Genomic DNA, 16,205 nt, shown 5'->3' on the forward strand with positions numbered 1-16,205 from the left:
TATTATAATTTCTTTTCACGGCATATCAGTGTTGGGAAACACTGGATAAAAAGAATAAGTAAGTAATATCGCAACAAATACAATTATTTGATTCTTTTGTATCTCGAGATACAAATTTAACACGCAATTCAATAAACTAGCTTCGAGCTTCTTCAGCTCGGGCGACTAGTTGGCTTAAACAATCACCAGCTATGTGGTATGAAACACTCGCTGATTGAACTTTAACCCTCTGTGACTCAGCATAACTCTAAAGTCACATGTCCATTGTCCACATATCTAAAGTTCGATTTAATTTTATTGCCAATACGTATCAACTGTGGTTTTACAGCAATAGTGTGACTTACATAAACAATCAATATACAACTATTTTACATCATCTTGCACTAGGGCGGGAACAGTTGGAAATTTGTGTATACTAAAATGTATCTTTCAATCGATATCTCATTTTTAGTGTCTACTAACGGTCATATCGTATAATTGCTTTCAAAAGCCAAACATAATTTGGACTTATAGAGGGTTAAAATATTTTCTAACGTATGACAAACGGATTATTTGACTTTAAAATGATGCCAAATTTGTAATTTTCAAATTATCTCTCTTTAATAATCATTTAAAAATTACGAGAGAACCCCTTTAACCCCTTGGAGACGCAACCCTTGAGTCTCTTGCGCCCGAAACGATTAGCCCTCGTATACCAATTGAAAAACAAGTCTCTATCTGCAATAACTTAAAGAAAGAAGTTTGTCACACTTTAGATGACTTACCCTGTATATTTCTCAAAATTACTCTATTTAAAATAAAATATATTTTCTTCTTTTTAATTTGTTACGTGAAGTTTCCATGACACTAAAATTAATAAAATTATGTGTATTTTTATATTTTTGTTAATCCACCACAGATTATAAAATCATAAAACTAAGACAACGGAGCTGAAAATACTGCATTTATATACGCTTAAGTTTACTTATTGTTAGACGAAGAACACATATTTACCGTTAACCAGTGTTATCAAAAAAAAAAAGACGTTTTACTATAATTCGAATCGCTGTACGTTTCCGCGCGATAGAAAATTAAACTTCGATTTCTTCCTCGGCAGCTGGTAAAATTACTGTCGTCACGGTAATCGGTTTCGTCCTCGATCTTTTGCATAGCAAAATCTGAACTTTTCCCGATATTCTGCTCGTCAGAGTCGCGTGCATCGCCATTGGAATGGGAATTCCGCTCGGCAATAGAGGCACATCCATCACGCGTGGTCTCACATCCGTGTTCTCGTTTCTGCAAACGATGTAAAAACCCGTGTCGGACAATTCGTCCGATATGTTCGTCAATAAGACGCGAATCTGATAATTCGGCCCTAGCCCTAACACGGTGGCTTCCAAAGTGATGGGATGAAGTCCAGCATCCTGGCTCTCGTTCAAAGACTCCACCGCCTTTTTGGCCACCATCAACCGTAGTCGAAGGAGACCTTGTTGAAATGTACTATGAATCTTCTTCGCCTCCGATCTCTCTCGTATCGTTTGCTCCACGAACAGTCGAGTTTTCTTCGGTATCATAAACTTGGTGCCATCGTTTGGTGATGGGCACGACAACGCGTTGTGAATACTGAAATTGGCAGTGCGTTTCAAAATCTTCACGCAGAGACCGCCGCCGACGGTAACCATCGCCATAGTTCGTTCTTCTTGGCCCATTCGGCCGTACTGTGACAAAAAAGTTAATGAAAAGAAGAACTGTATCTCGTTAATGCTATACTAAGGAATTAAAGCAAGAAGCATAAATAACTACAAGTTTTATACAGGGTGCTCGGCCACCTCGGAGAAAAATTTTAATGGGAGATTCTAGAAGCCAAAATAAGACGAAAATCAAGAATACCAATTTGTTGATTGAGGCTTCGTTAAAAAGTTATTAACGTTTGAAGTTTCGCCTGTAAAACGGCAATCTGTGAACAGCTGCTAGTGGTTCTCAATAAGAAAACTGTAAAGCTGTCGATATGTCACTAAGTAGAGTTTCTCATGCTGAGTGAGAACTACAATCCCATGCACGCAGCTATTCACAGATTGCTGTTCTACGAGTGGAATTTTAAACGTTAATAACATTTTAACGAAGCCTCAATCAACAAATTGGTATTCTTGATTTTCGTCTTATTTTGGCCCCTAGAATCTCCCCTTCAAATATTTCCCCGAAATGGTCGAACATCCTGTATAAATCATTGTATATGTCTGATCATTAAACAATACGCCAAGCATAAGCCTTCAACACTAAAATTTTAAGTTTTATTATAAGTACTTATAACGTTTGATAAAATAAGTTACCTTCATCGCAGAGACTGGTTCCATAATCTTCAGCGTATCCACGTGGTGTTTGCCATCGTACACTCGAATACCGTGCCCAGCGGTACTCACTGCGAGCAACGAAAGACCAATTTGTGGCACTGGTAAACTCGCTAAATCCAGAATTGCACCCGGAACCTGAACGTGCCACAGTTTGACACCCTGCATAATTAATATTTCACTATTTTAAAATTGTTTGCAATCCTTTGCAACTATAGTACAACCTTGAAGTAGTTTACGATTTTTTTCAATTCAAAGTTCTATCGTTCTCATCGAAAAACCCATTATATAGGCGACCATGAAGAATTTTTTGAAAATATTTTACAAGGAATAAATATCATATTTTTAAAAATTTCTGAGCGATGGAATCAACAACTCACTCCTTCTTGGTCTTTTTAAGATTAATAAATTTTGTTAACCGCCATCTAATTTACAAATAAATCTAACATTTTAACTTGATTATTCGATGCAACGAACAAAGCAAGCGTGCAAGTATCGAGGTTCGACTATATTTGCATTTGCTCGAACCCTAAATTAACATTCAGGAGCGCACCTTTCTGGAGAGGCCAATCAGAGTGCCATCCATGATAGTTACCGCGACGCCATCGTTATTGAGAACCGAAATGGCTACTGCTGGTGACGGTAACTTTTCCCAAAGTTTTACAGGACTGCCTCTTCTTATCGCTCCTATTCTGCCGTCTCTGCCAATGATTAATATTCTGCCATCCCCGGTCCATAAACCAATACAGGCGAATGCGACCGGCGGCCATTCTAGCAAGTGTTTGTCCATAACAGTAAATGTCCTGTGTCGGGTACCGTGAGAAACAAAATGTAATTTATGCTAGTGAAAGATCGATTAGGGTGGTTTTCAGCTATTGGTAGTCGAAATTTTGTTAAAATCTCGAAATAAAAAATGAGGAGTTCTGTAATGTCAAGGTTCGATATAATAGCATACAAACTAAACACTAAACACGATTAAAAAAATGTTAATGTTAACTGCATAATCTGTCTGATCAGAAACTCAATGAAAACAATTTCTATTTTCTGTTTGGAAATTTTATAAGCGCACAATATTTTCATATGGGGATATCTAATAACCTTACAGATTTAGCCACTTATTTAGAATGAGTATTAATCGATTCATGAACGTATAAATAACGAAAAAATAATTTCATTATTTGAAAAGTAAAATAAGTTTGATACAACAGAGGGTTAATTTGCATTTGCTCGTAGGAATAAAGACTTGTTATTATTATTATGATATCAGTGTTAAATGAAGGAGTTACCGAGGATCTAGAATGAGAATTTCTCCAAATTCTGTGCCAAGCACCAAACAACCACTGGCTGGATCGGTCCACGAGTCTCTCCGTATGACAGAAATCGCGGATAAAGCGTTGCTCCTAACAAGCGGAACCGTTTTGTATTGTTCTGCGAAGCTGGATCTCAGATTCGGATCCATAGAAAGGAATTTTAACGTACGCGGCGAGATAAATCCCGCTCCAAGCTCTTTCAATAGCAGTTCTAGTTCGTCGGCTAACGTGAGCACGTTTAACTCTTCCTCCAGACTGGCTTTGTGCCAGATCTACGAGAATCGTTTCATATTATAATTCACTACTAATAATTAATATAAACGATAACTCTTTGATACATAAAATGATAAATAAAATTGCAACTTTGTCTGTAAGTGTAATTTTTAGACCATTTGTACTGAATTAAATTTTATCACTCTTGATCGTGTAAAAAAAGTTTTCCGCACGCGACTTATGCTCGCGGCAAAATCGATCGTAGTCAAAGGGTTAACTTTAAGGTATAAGTACCTTAATACTGTTTTGGAAATTTAAAAAACTGTATCGAACAATGCAATCAAAATTATAGAGTTCTATATGAATCAATGCCTACAAATGAATAAAATTATATTCAGTTTGTCCATCATTCGATGGCGTTTAATTGTCTTATGACATGTTTGTATCTGTAATCGATATAATGTTTTCCAGTTGCGTGGGGCCCGGGTACCCGATTGCTAACATAAGGGTTCGAATGATAGGTATCTTTGGTACCTCTCGCTCTTTCGGATGCACGTCGATCGTTGGCAAGCAATATTTAAAGTAGGGTCTCATATTTTTGAAGATGTAGACGCTCGAACCGGCACCCACAGCTAACACAGACGACCGGGGTTCTCCATTTTCCGTGTAAAAGCCAACCAATCCGCAGGGTAGATCCACCATATTGTGCTCCGTTATTTGGTCCCCTCCTTTATAGACTCGTATCTATTTATCAGAATACAACGAGAAAAAATAAAGGTGACTACAATAAATAGACTACATCCAAAACTATTCATTAATTCCAAAATAAGACGAAAGTCAAGAATAGCAATTTGTTGATTGAGGCTTCGTTAAAAAGTTATTAACGTTTAAAGTTCCACCTGTAGAACAGCAATCTGCGAACAATTGCTAGTGGTTCTCACTCACAAAACTGTATGACTGTCGATACGTCGGTAAGTAGAGTTTCTCATGCTGAGTGAGAACCACTATCACCTGCACGCAGCTGTATGCAGGTTACCTATCTACAGGTGGAACTTTAAACGTTAATAACTTTTTAACGAAGCCTCGATCAACAAATTGATATTCTTGACTTTGTTACCTTCGTCGTATTGGCACCGAGTGCTCCCAAATCGGCACAGATGAGCCTGGCATCTCCATCGCCAGTCACATCGAGCATATCGAGATTGTTTGGTAAGGTGTACAATCGGGCTCCTGGTTCCCAAAGCGCCTCCAACCATCGGCTCGTACCGAGACCGACAATATTATGCTCGGCTCTAAAACATCAACAAAGTTCCAATTGTAGAACGACAATCTGTGAACAACTGCTAGTGGTTCTTAATCAGAAAACGGTAAGGCTATCGATACGTCGGTAAGTAGAGTTCCTCATACTGAGTGAGAACCACTATCCCATGCACGCAGCTGTATGCAGGTTGCCTATTTGTAGGTTGAACTTTAAACGTTAATAACTTTTTAACGAAGCCTCGATCAACAAATTGACATTCTTGATTTTCGTCTTATTTCGGTCTCTAGAATCTCCCATTAAAATTTTCCCCTGTATAGTCCTCGTATTTTTGAAACTATTTAAGAATTTCTTTTTTCGTCCGTTGAAACGTCTTGTTGCACGTGTACTTTCTTAAACACTCAACTTTGCAAAATAAATTCATCGAACGCCATATTAATTCTTGACAGAAACAAATACGAGTTCAAGTAATCGTAGGCACACGTAGAATTGATTCGAAAAATGAACAGCAATTCTATCGTTTCTTACCGTAGTCCGTGCATGTTTGAAGTTTCTTTTTAGTAATCGAACGTGAATATTACATTCACTCGTAACGCATAATCGTCTCCCTCGTTCGAAGGCTCCTCGTATACGTCAAGTAGACTGTGCTGTAATACAGCGCGACGGATCGTCATATCGTTACCAACACGGCAAGCCTTTTAAAAGGATTCCTTTTCCGAATATGATCGGTGAGACACTGAACGAATTGCAATTTCCCGACGCGATGGACGTCGATCATATCGGAAGATCTATTTGGAAAATTTGTCGAACGATGCAATAGTATCAGCACTCCGCGCTTTTGTTGTGGACATTTGTATCCATAGAAATGTTTGTGTGTCAATGCCAATGATCGCGCGCAGCAGTTTACGCGCCAACGAAAAAGGATTAGGCTGTTGAACGTCGAATATATGTCGAACTGACAAATTCTATCTTGCATGCATATTAAATCCAAAAAATAATGAACTTGAAATTAACCTTATTATAAATATAATTCACAAATATTCGGCTATAAAAATTAAAATAGATCTTTACTTTTAAAATATTCTGTATTAAATCCTGAAACTAATTCGGACTCACCTTCAATTAAATCAAATAGAGTACAATTTAATACAATTAATAGACTTTGAACACATTCGTAGACGAAATTTATTGTGATGATAGACTCTCCGTAACTATAATAAATTAATAAACTTATTTAAAATGTTAACGAACAATTTAAAATACTTGTTTTATAACTGTATCAGTCTCCTTTAAAAACGAACATCCAAATTACCGATGGAATTCCGTCGACTATTGTTTGTCAGAATTTTTTCATTAATATCATTCCAACATTTCTGTACTATTTTCCATGAATCCTCGTTTGATTTTAAGCGCGTTTGCCTTCAAAATTTGCTTCCTCGTGCAATTTTACTTATTACATATTTATTTTGATTTTATACAAGCGTTATAATATGTACAGAAAAATAGTGACTTGAAATGATTAAATATGTATAACAAAAGGAGATAATAATATTTTCCATTCCGCATTTTCCAAAGCTAAAACATGTATTTTATTTTAACGTACTTCAATCTATTGCGCTTGGATTAAATAAATCATGGCTTATAATTTTTAAACCGGAGCCAAATAATTCTTTTATCTGTTATTTTCTGTATCAATATACATTAATAAACAGGAAAATAGTTTAATTATAAAAAATACAAATTATCGTTTACAATTTGTTAATCAGCGTTATTACTCGAGTCATTGTTATCACGTATCTCGTTTACCCGAAATGTCAAGAGTTTGACCTGTTACCTGTAAACACACCAGCTACCGTTACCAAATATTCGAAACAGTCTGAAGTCAAACGACGCCCGTAACAGTTGATTTCAGTTACAATTTCGTAAATCAGTGGATTTTGATATTGAAAAGAACGATCGCGTCTTTTTTAGTATTTATGTAATCGTTTAACATAGGTAATAACATAACAAACAATGTCGTCTAAATTGTCGACGTTGAATGAACATTCGACAACACCGTTAGCATCCGCGAATAATTTGAAACCAATGTCGCGGAAATTATTGCTGGAAAAAATTATGAAGTCGAATTCCAGTGATAATAAATGGAAAAAGTATAGAAATTCGAAAGAAGATAAATGGGACGTGATCGACGCCCCGCAATTTATAGATTTTGCCAATGTGCCTCTCATGGGAGACTCTTTCTTCGGTAAGCGAACATTGGTAGTTCAGAACATAAAGAATTACTCTAATTAATCTAAAGATTACTTTTTCAGCTAACACCACCGTGATCGTAAGCACGCCGCTCCCAAATTCCACAAATATAAACTTCCCGAGCTCATCCAAAGAAGACGATATGATCGCGTAAGAATCGTTATTGCGAATTTATTCGAAGAGGAATTATCTTTATAATGGGCGATATCCTGCCTGATCGTCTAAAGTTTCTTTTTATTTTATTTCAGGTCTTTTAATAACATCCGTTTATCCGCCATAAACAGCGACAACAAAAATGAAATGAATAAAGAAGAATTCATAGTCCACTATACCAACCACGATAGAGTATGTAACCACAATTCACAAGAAAACGAAAAAAAATTTCGAAAACAAAACAGTCCTAAAAAAAAAATTAAGAAAACCGAGGTAATTAAATCAACAAAATTTGTTTATTGTTTAATGATGTTAATCGAATATTAAAACGTATTGCAAGTAGTGTCCAAACTTGATCAAATAACGTTCGTTTAACTATTATAGTTCGTGGTTACAAAACCACGGGTCCTAGTTTTAAGATCTTGAACACGAATTATGCAAAATGATATGGAATAAAATTTCTAGTATACCAATTAATCGAAAAACTTTTAAAGTAAAACAAAGTGATGTACTCATAAATTTGTGTTTTTTCGTCAAATAAATCAATTCGTTTTGCTACACACTTTTATTAATTAAAGCGCACGTTATATTGGTAAAAGTAATTATTTTTTCTTTGTACATGAAACAATTTAGACCCGGAGGAAAACTATAACTAAACCTGGTCCATTAAGAAAGAGTTTAGTGCCAAAAGCACCACCCCTTCAGACAGCAATACGATCCTTACAAAGAAAACGTTATGATGATAGATTAAAAGCGAAGAGAAAAGAGAGGGAACAAATGGTGCAAATGGTAACTTACAATAGATGAATTGTAATTTACAAACATTACACTTTGAATTTTATAGGATTTCGTTTATAATATCAAACAATAGTAATAATAATAATAATAATGTCTTTATTATACCATATAATAAAAATATATTATAGACAATAATATTAAAAAAAAAAAAAAAAAACAGGAATCCATCGCCAAAGAAAAGCGAGAAAAGGAAGAAATTGCGCAATTGAGGAAACAAATGACCCACAAAGCCCAACCGATACGCAAGTACAAATTGGGTTTACCACAAATTCAAAAACGTCCATTGACTGAACCTATAAGCCCAAAAATGTTGAAACGGCGTCGTATAGATACTCAAAATACAATTTAAAAATATCATGTTGACACATTACGATTCGAATCGTACGTATTCATTAAATTTAAAATACATTTACTATTTATTACAAAACTAATACATTCGTTAACTCTTTTATAAAAATGAACATTATGAAAATACAAAAATACAAAAATTAATGACATTAATAAATAATAAGTAATCAATTTTCTTCTTTTACGTGAAAATAAACCTAAGCATATATAATAACACAAACGATTTTACGAAATCGATTTGTATACTAAAAATATGAATAAATGCATTCATAGATATGTGAGTGCAAGTCTAACAATGTAATACTCTGCCAGTTTAGTTACCACAATAAAGTTATGTTTATAAACGTAGAGAATTGCTTATAACCTTTTCTAAAACTTGACAATTAAAACATATTACAAAACATAAAAAAACTAGGCATATGAAGACTTACTCGTATCACATAGACACAGTGTATACGTATATGCGTAACTGATATAGGAAGCCCAATGAATGTTAACAATACACAGATGTACAAATAACTGTCTTAAGACTATTTTAAACACAGCCAATGACACATCAGTTACACACAATCATAGCTCTATGTAGGACGTAAGTTACACACAAATAAGTAACTTCGTTGATTAAAAATCTAGAAGAGCACATGTTATATCATAATTATTTTTTACCGTTTAATACAACAAAAATATCACTACCACGTATCTCAATGAAGTAATGCTGATGATGGAGATGGAGGTAGGGATGGGGATGGTGGTGGCCTCGTAAAAATTTCTATTTCGTTACAATGAAATTGACATACTGTACTAGATGTACTTAAAGTAGATTCTGACCACATTCCTCGTCCTTTAGCTTTTCTTCTAATTCTACTATTATCTGTAGTTGTTTCAGGCACATTTCTAGGCTTGTTTTTACGAAGGTATTTCCATAATACATTTAATCTACAATCATTTCAAAACCACATTAATTGCATTTGACCAAAACTCAAATTTCGAACTATCCGCGCACCCCTAAAAATTATTAAGATACTTACTTTGGATATTGAAATTGGGCAAAGTGTGACGATGGTCCAATAATTGCTAGCACCGGACACAAAAAGAATGTAGCGTATATCCAGCTTATACCCATTACGAGCAATAAAAATGTACCAATTTGAATATATGCCATTACACAAGACGGTAACATAAAAGCTCCAGCGGCTCCACTTGTAAGGGAGGCCATTAAAGTTGGTCCCCCCATTTGGGTAAGCGCCGTTTTCACTCTCTCCTTTCTTTCTTTCGAAGTGCATGCTTTATAACTTACTACATAATGTAAACTGAAATCTATAGTTAAACCTAAAAATAATATATACCTATAAATATATAGTTCAACTTTTTATTTTTAAAACTCATGTATCATTGCATAATCGACTATAAATATTTTCATTTTTATAATCGATTATGCAATGAAAAAAAAAATGTTTTTTTTTTTATATATATATAAAGAATAAAGTTAATATGGTGGTGAATACCTATTGCTGTTGACACAGCAACATTTTCTAAAACATCCAGCTTCCAACCAAAAAGTATCAGACCAGCAACTGTTACTATAATTGCTGCAGCAATTGTTATAATTGCATATAGACTGATAATAGGATTAAGCGTCGCAAAAGCCAATACTGTAAGCGCTAAGATCAATGAAAGTCCCATTGCCCAAAGAGTACCTTCATATAACGTTCGCTGTAATTCATAAAATTCTAATCTACTAACAAACCAACCACCTTGCATACCCAATGGTGCATTCTTCAATTGATCCTGCATCCAAGTTTCCACCTATAAATATATAGTTCAACTTTTTATTTTTAAAACTCATGTATCATTGCATAATTGACATAAATATTTTCATTATTATAGACGATTATGCAATGAAATACTTTCATTTTTTTTTTTAATACGTACCTGATGAAAGAATTGATTCATACTTGAGAAGGAAAGACTATAGTTATATATACTATCATATTCAACAATTAAAACTTTAATTTTAGGTATTGGCACCATTATTGAATTAGTTTCATTTGACACTTGTACTTGGGTGAGATTTACTTCGTTTAAAAATTTTAGACCAGCGGAAACACCATTACGAGCCCACAAGTACGAGGGTGTACGATATAATTCTACGTTAGCTTCAGCTGCACATTGTTGCAACACAGTGGAATTATATGGAAATGTACTTTTTTCACAACATGGCATATAGTTGATATTCGAATCGACCGGATCTTCGCAACGCCTTTTCATCCAATTATGTAATGATTCGATGAAACAATTAGTTAGTAAAGGTCCTAAAGTACCATGATAGAAAGGTTGAGTTCGTAAGTCCTGGCAAAATCGTTCCAGCCATAATTGCGATTCTGGATGCGATACGTCAAAAGATTCATCCCATTCTGGCGTACCCTTTAAATCAGGATCCAGATAATTACCATTATCGATTGGTTTTATGCCCCATACAAATCTCAACGGTAATAGATCTCCATTATCAATCTAAAATTATAAAATACTTGATTATTTGTTTGGAAAATTTAATAAAATCGTTGCACTAAGATGATTTTTATAATTATTTCTACATACTGTTTCATGTTTTTCAAACCAGAATTTGCGGGAATATATCAAATCATATCGTTCAAATGTATGAGAACTATCAAATAATTGAAAATCAGCGGTGTCTGGTAATTGTAAACCTGGGTATTGGAAAACAATGATACAACATATTGCTGCCATGGAACCCAAACTGAATAACCAACACCACCGGAAATTAATTACTATCTTTGTTAAAAAGGTATTAAAACCTAACGACAATTTATGTTCAAATAGTCGTAAAGGTCGAATAATTTTTCGCACTATATAATTTGCAGGTGGTAAAACGTTCAGATTAAATTGTTCTGACAACACTACACATGCTGGTAACCAAGTAACCATCAGAAAGAAATTTGCAATAACAGTCATTCCTGAAAATAAGCTAAAGGTTTGTGTTATTAGTAAAATAACGATTTTTATTACTGTAATTTTTATGAAACAGTTATATAAATAAGTGTATACCTGAAACAATTGATAGCAGTAACATTACTAACAACTGATGCAAAAAAAGCAACTGCAGTGGTTAAAGATGTTACAAACATAGATGGAACAGCATGTTTCATTGTCTCTTGCACTAATCTAACTAATCCATCATTTGATGTTTTTTGTTCTTTTCCTTTTTCCCAAATTTTACAATATATAAATGCGTCGTCTGCCCCTATTCCTTAAAAATGAATAATATTATTTTTATATATTCTGTTATTGAATACGATATTTTATATTTTACTCATATATATTCTAAAGATGCTCACCTACAGCAACGACAATTGCCAACACATTTATGAATGGAAAGAATTTAATATGCAAAACTAAAGTGTACAATGCATATGAAATGCCAAGACTAAAAATTACTGCAATAATCGTTGTCACAGTTAGTAACAGAGAGCCGGTATATGCCCATATACAAACTGTTACAAAGACAAAACCAATGACCAACAGAATAGAATCTGATACTAACAATCGGTCAAATAATGTACTTTTTAACCCTAATTGCATCCCTTTTATACAGAATTTTCCATAATATAAACCATCATTATTTAACTCTTTATAAAAATCCAAAGTAGCAGAGCTTACAGCAATTGGTAAAAATATCATAACATATTTCAGTGTTGAATTAAGTTTGATTTGAGAATGCTGTTTCTATAAGAAAAACATTAAAAATTATATTAAGAAATTTTTCAGTGTGAATCGCAGATTTCTATCCTATGAAAGGCCAAAAATCAGTGGTGTATGTCAGGCAAAATATATTTTGAAAAAACTGTCCTTCTGGTTAGTGTTCAGAAAAAACGCAGCTTTCTTACATTTTTGTATTTTGTTCTGTTTCGATGTTATATTGATTTTAAATTGTATCTAATATACAGGGTGTTCGGCTACCCCTGGGAAAAATTTTAATGGAAGATTCAAGAGATCAAAATAAGACGAAAATTAAGAATACTAATTTGTTGATGGAGGCTTTGCTAAAAAGTTATTAACGTTTAAAGTTTCGCTCATATTGAATTTTTTTCTAGAAAGTGGGTAGGATTTCGGGGGTAGGTCTATTCACCAAAAATTATTGTAATTGACCCCCGCAACCAAAAATAATTTTTTCAAAACGATTTGAAAAAAAATTTTTTCGGCGAAAAATTTCAACAGCTACCCCCTGTCGATTTTTCATAAAAATTAGTTTTTCATTTTTGATAATTTTATTTTATGCCCTACAGAAAAGTTGTCTAATACTTTTTTGTAGGCACCCATGAGCTCTACTTCAGAAAAAAGTTTCATTGAAATATATTCACAATTGTAGGAGTTATGGCTGTTTGAAAATTGGACCATTTTTATGGGGTTTTTCGCATTTTACAGGGACAAGGAACAACTTTTCCAATATTTTTAGAATTTCTACCTATTCTTCACTAAAATACGCGTTGATTGCTTTTTGAAACATTAAAATCGTTCAATCCGTTCAGGAGTTATGACATTTTAAAAATTCGCATGAAATTTCAAGGAAGCATGTCTGGCCTCACATTAGGTTTTCGGTAAAGAATTTTTTTCTCGAAAATGGTTAGGATTTCGAGGGTATATCTATTAACCAAAAATGATTGTAGTCGACCCCCGCAACCGAAAATAATTTTTCCAGAACGATTTGAAATTTTTTAATTTTGTCGAAAAATTACACACCTTCTCGACTTTTTTTTTTTTAAATCGGCAGGATTTCGGGGGTATATCTATTCACCAAAAATGATTGCAATTGACCCCCGCAACCGAAAATAATTTTTTTAGAATTAATTATAAATTTTTTTTTTCGTCGAAACATTTAAGCACCTACCTACCCCCTGTCGATTTTTCTTAAAAATTCCTTTTTCATTTTCAGTAATTTTGTTTGACGCCCTACAGAAAAGTTGTCTAATACTTTTTTGTAGGTACCCATGAGCTCTACTTCAGAAAAAAGTTTCATTGAAATATATTCACTATTGTAGGAGTTATGGCCGTTTGAAAAGTGGACCATTTTTATGGGGTTTTTTTCATTTTAGAGGGTTAAGGAATAGCTTTTCGAATATTCTTGGAATTTCTAGATATTCTACACTAAAATACGCGTAGTTTGCTTTTTTAAACATTAAAATCGTCCAATCCGTTCAGAAGTTATGACATTTTAAAGATTCGCATGAAAATTCGGGCAGACATTTCTAGCCAGAAATTATATTTTCGATAAGGAATTTTTTTCTCGAAAATGCGTAGGATTTCGTGGGTATGTATAATGACTAAAAATGCTTGTAATTACCCACTGTAATTAAACATAATTTTTTTAGTATGATTTGAAATTTTTGAATTTAATTGTTAATAACTTTTTAACGAAGTCTCCATCAACAAATTGGTATTCTTGATTTTCGTCTTATTTTGGCCTCTAGAATCCCCCATTAAAATTTTTCCCAAGGATGGCCGAACACCCTGTATGTTTTGATTTAATTGTTTTAATTTTTTTATCCGATTGTAAAATTAGGGTAAAGTTTTTCTTTTTATTTGTTTTGACTTACACCACTAAGACCCTCATGTAACAACTAAGTTTCTTACATGATCCAATATAAAATCTGTATCTAATAAATAATGCAGCAAATGATAAGCCGCATTATGCGTATAACATTCACTTGGAACGTGTCTTTGACAATTTAAATCCTCTGCGCAATTTGATGTTAAGCGAAGATTTCGATAAAAATAAACACATCTTTGTAAGAGGGTTTCTACTCGACTGAGGTCGTTTTCTGTCACACCCAAACAAGAACTTCGATTAGATAAAAGTGCAACGTAATTTGCTGGTGACCAACTTCTGCAACATTTTTGTCTTCCACTATTATGTTCCATTTGCATCTGACATAAAGAAGGAAAGTGAGGATTCGATCGAAGCTCTGCATCAATATGACATTGTGCTAACACACCCTCCATTGACCATAAGTTTGTATTTTCAGAGTTTCTACCTATAACTACACGTGCATAAGCCGAAGATGGTAAATTACAAAAGAAACTTTCGCTCTCAATGTGATCTTCGTTCTTATAATCCTCTACTATATTTAATTCATTTTTGTTCGTTAACTGTATTAATTTTTTCCATTTATCTTTACCATCAATTTGATCTATTTCTGATGTTTTATTAGTTATTTGTTTTTGATATTTCTTTCCAACTTTCTTTTTATTTTTAGGTTTTTTTCTGACAATACCTTGATTGATCCAGCTATGATTTTGTGTATTAACAGAATTCTGTAAATTCTAAAACACATTGCAATATTAGTTTGTTATTGATTTATTATTTATCTAAATATTTGATACTACATATTATGGTTCTGGAAAGAATTACCTGTTGATTTGATTGGCGCAAATAATTATAATATTCTAAAGGATTGTCAGTGAGCTGTCCTCTTGGCTTATTTGTTTCCATCAAATTTTTCCAAGCAATAAGTCGTTGTGCTAACATTGTGCCTCTTGCTTGAAAGCCCTTAACAAGTTAAATAAAATATGAAATAAATAAGAAATGTATATACAAATACATTAAATATTACTAATTCATGTATACTCACTAATTGAGGATCAGAGAAATCTGGGAATGTTTTGACAGCTAAAGGAACAATCAAGCATGTTGAAGAGAATATGAGTATTACCATTACAACAGTATAAGGATGATGAGCTATTACACGAGAAAACCACCACACTTCCATTTTGATAATTACAATCTACTCTTTTTTAAAACTCAAGTAATACTCTCTTGTAAATTATAGTAATATAAAATAAATAATACAGAAGCAATATCGTCGTAATTGTGGTCCAACTCACAAGTTATCATAGCATTGTGTATTAAACTGTTGTCAAACTTGGCAGGCTTACATTAAGGATAAAATGCTGCAGCATAGAATATTATCGAGGAGAAACTTTTCGTGCGTATGATTTGAATAAAAATCACCCAGTAAAGGATATAACGCAAACATTTTTCGTCTAATGTTTCGTACCATTTTTTCCTTTTCTTACACTAGCCTCCATCAAATTATTATTTCCGTATCTTAGTTTTAAATTTGTATAAAATATAAATGCAACAAAAATCAAATTTATCGTCCCTGCTTGAACAAAATTCTTCACTTAATGTCTTATAAATGAATATTATTTTTTACGCTAAACGCCCCTACACAATTCCTTAATTTAAAAAGCAACATGGACTTCCCATTTAAAGGGGTGGTATACACGTGTTTACATCGGCAGTAACAAATGGGACAATCCACGGACCTAAGAATATATAATGAAGTACAGATGCATATTGTACTTATAGTAATGTAAACAAAATTTTCGGCAAATTATATTTTTAATTTTCTTTCGAAGTGATAGATATGACAAATATGAAATAGTATGATATTAAAATATAATGGAAAGGACAGACAGGTGTACAATTAAAACACATTTTTTTTATTTACAAACGTTTTGTGAATCTAA

At 33.4% G+C, this 16,205-nt stretch overlaps 3 protein-coding genes across 6 annotated transcripts; 1 reads left to right on the forward strand and 2 right to left on the reverse strand.

The window, feature by feature from the left end:
• Positions 1–1,070: 1,070 nt before the first annotated feature.
• On the reverse strand, positions 1,071–6,033 carry LOC143341172 (BBSome complex member BBS1-like). The gene is made up of 7 exons (XM_076763893.1): positions 5,637–6,033; positions 4,968–5,142; positions 4,385–4,594; positions 3,614–3,909; positions 2,881–3,130; positions 2,310–2,489; positions 1,071–1,697 (listed from the first exon to the last, which is right to left on the reverse strand). Exons 1-7 carry the CDS (start codon positions 5,648–5,650, stop codon positions 1,071–1,073), a joined length of 1,752 nt encoding a protein of 583 aa, XP_076620008.1. The 5' UTR covers positions 5,651–6,033.
• Positions 6,034–6,951: 918 nt separating this feature from the next.
• Positions 6,952–8,658, forward strand: LOC143341349 (uncharacterized). The gene is made up of 5 exons (XM_076764235.1): positions 6,952–7,353; positions 7,421–7,508; positions 7,607–7,784; positions 8,145–8,300; positions 8,470–8,658. The coding sequence occupies exons 1-5, from the start codon at positions 7,122–7,124 to the stop codon at positions 8,656–8,658; spliced, it is 843 nt and encodes a 280-aa protein (XP_076620350.1). The 5' UTR covers positions 6,952–7,121.
• Positions 8,533–16,026, reverse strand: LOC143341122 (protein dispatched). 4 transcript variants are annotated; one of them, XM_076763752.1, is made up of 11 exons: positions 15,305–16,026; positions 15,085–15,222; positions 14,307–14,996; positions 12,014–12,401; positions 11,724–11,925; positions 11,256–11,643; positions 10,590–11,168; positions 10,163–10,463; positions 9,801–9,986; positions 9,686–9,731; positions 8,533–9,593 (listed from the first exon to the last, which is right to left on the reverse strand). In XM_076763752.1, exons 1-11 carry the CDS (start codon positions 15,440–15,442, stop codon positions 9,359–9,361), a joined length of 3,291 nt encoding a protein of 1,096 aa, XP_076619867.1. In that variant the 5' UTR covers positions 15,443–16,026; the 3' UTR covers positions 8,533–9,358. The 4 variants fall into 4 exon arrangements, with proteins under 4 accessions (XP_076619867.1, XP_076619868.1, XP_076619866.1 ...); XM_076763753.1 differs by having other exon boundaries at positions 9,686–9,986; positions 15,305–15,342; positions 15,386–16,024; XM_076763751.1 differs by having other exon boundaries at positions 9,686–9,986; positions 14,307–14,987; positions 15,305–16,025.
• Positions 16,027–16,205: the final 179 nt, after the last annotated feature.

The sequence above is a fragment of the Colletes latitarsis genome, chromosome 4 (genome assembly GCF_051014445.1).
Source record: "Colletes latitarsis isolate SP2378_abdomen chromosome 4, iyColLati1, whole genome shotgun sequence".
Taxonomy (NCBI): Eukaryota; Metazoa; Arthropoda; class Insecta; order Hymenoptera; family Colletidae; genus Colletes; species Colletes latitarsis.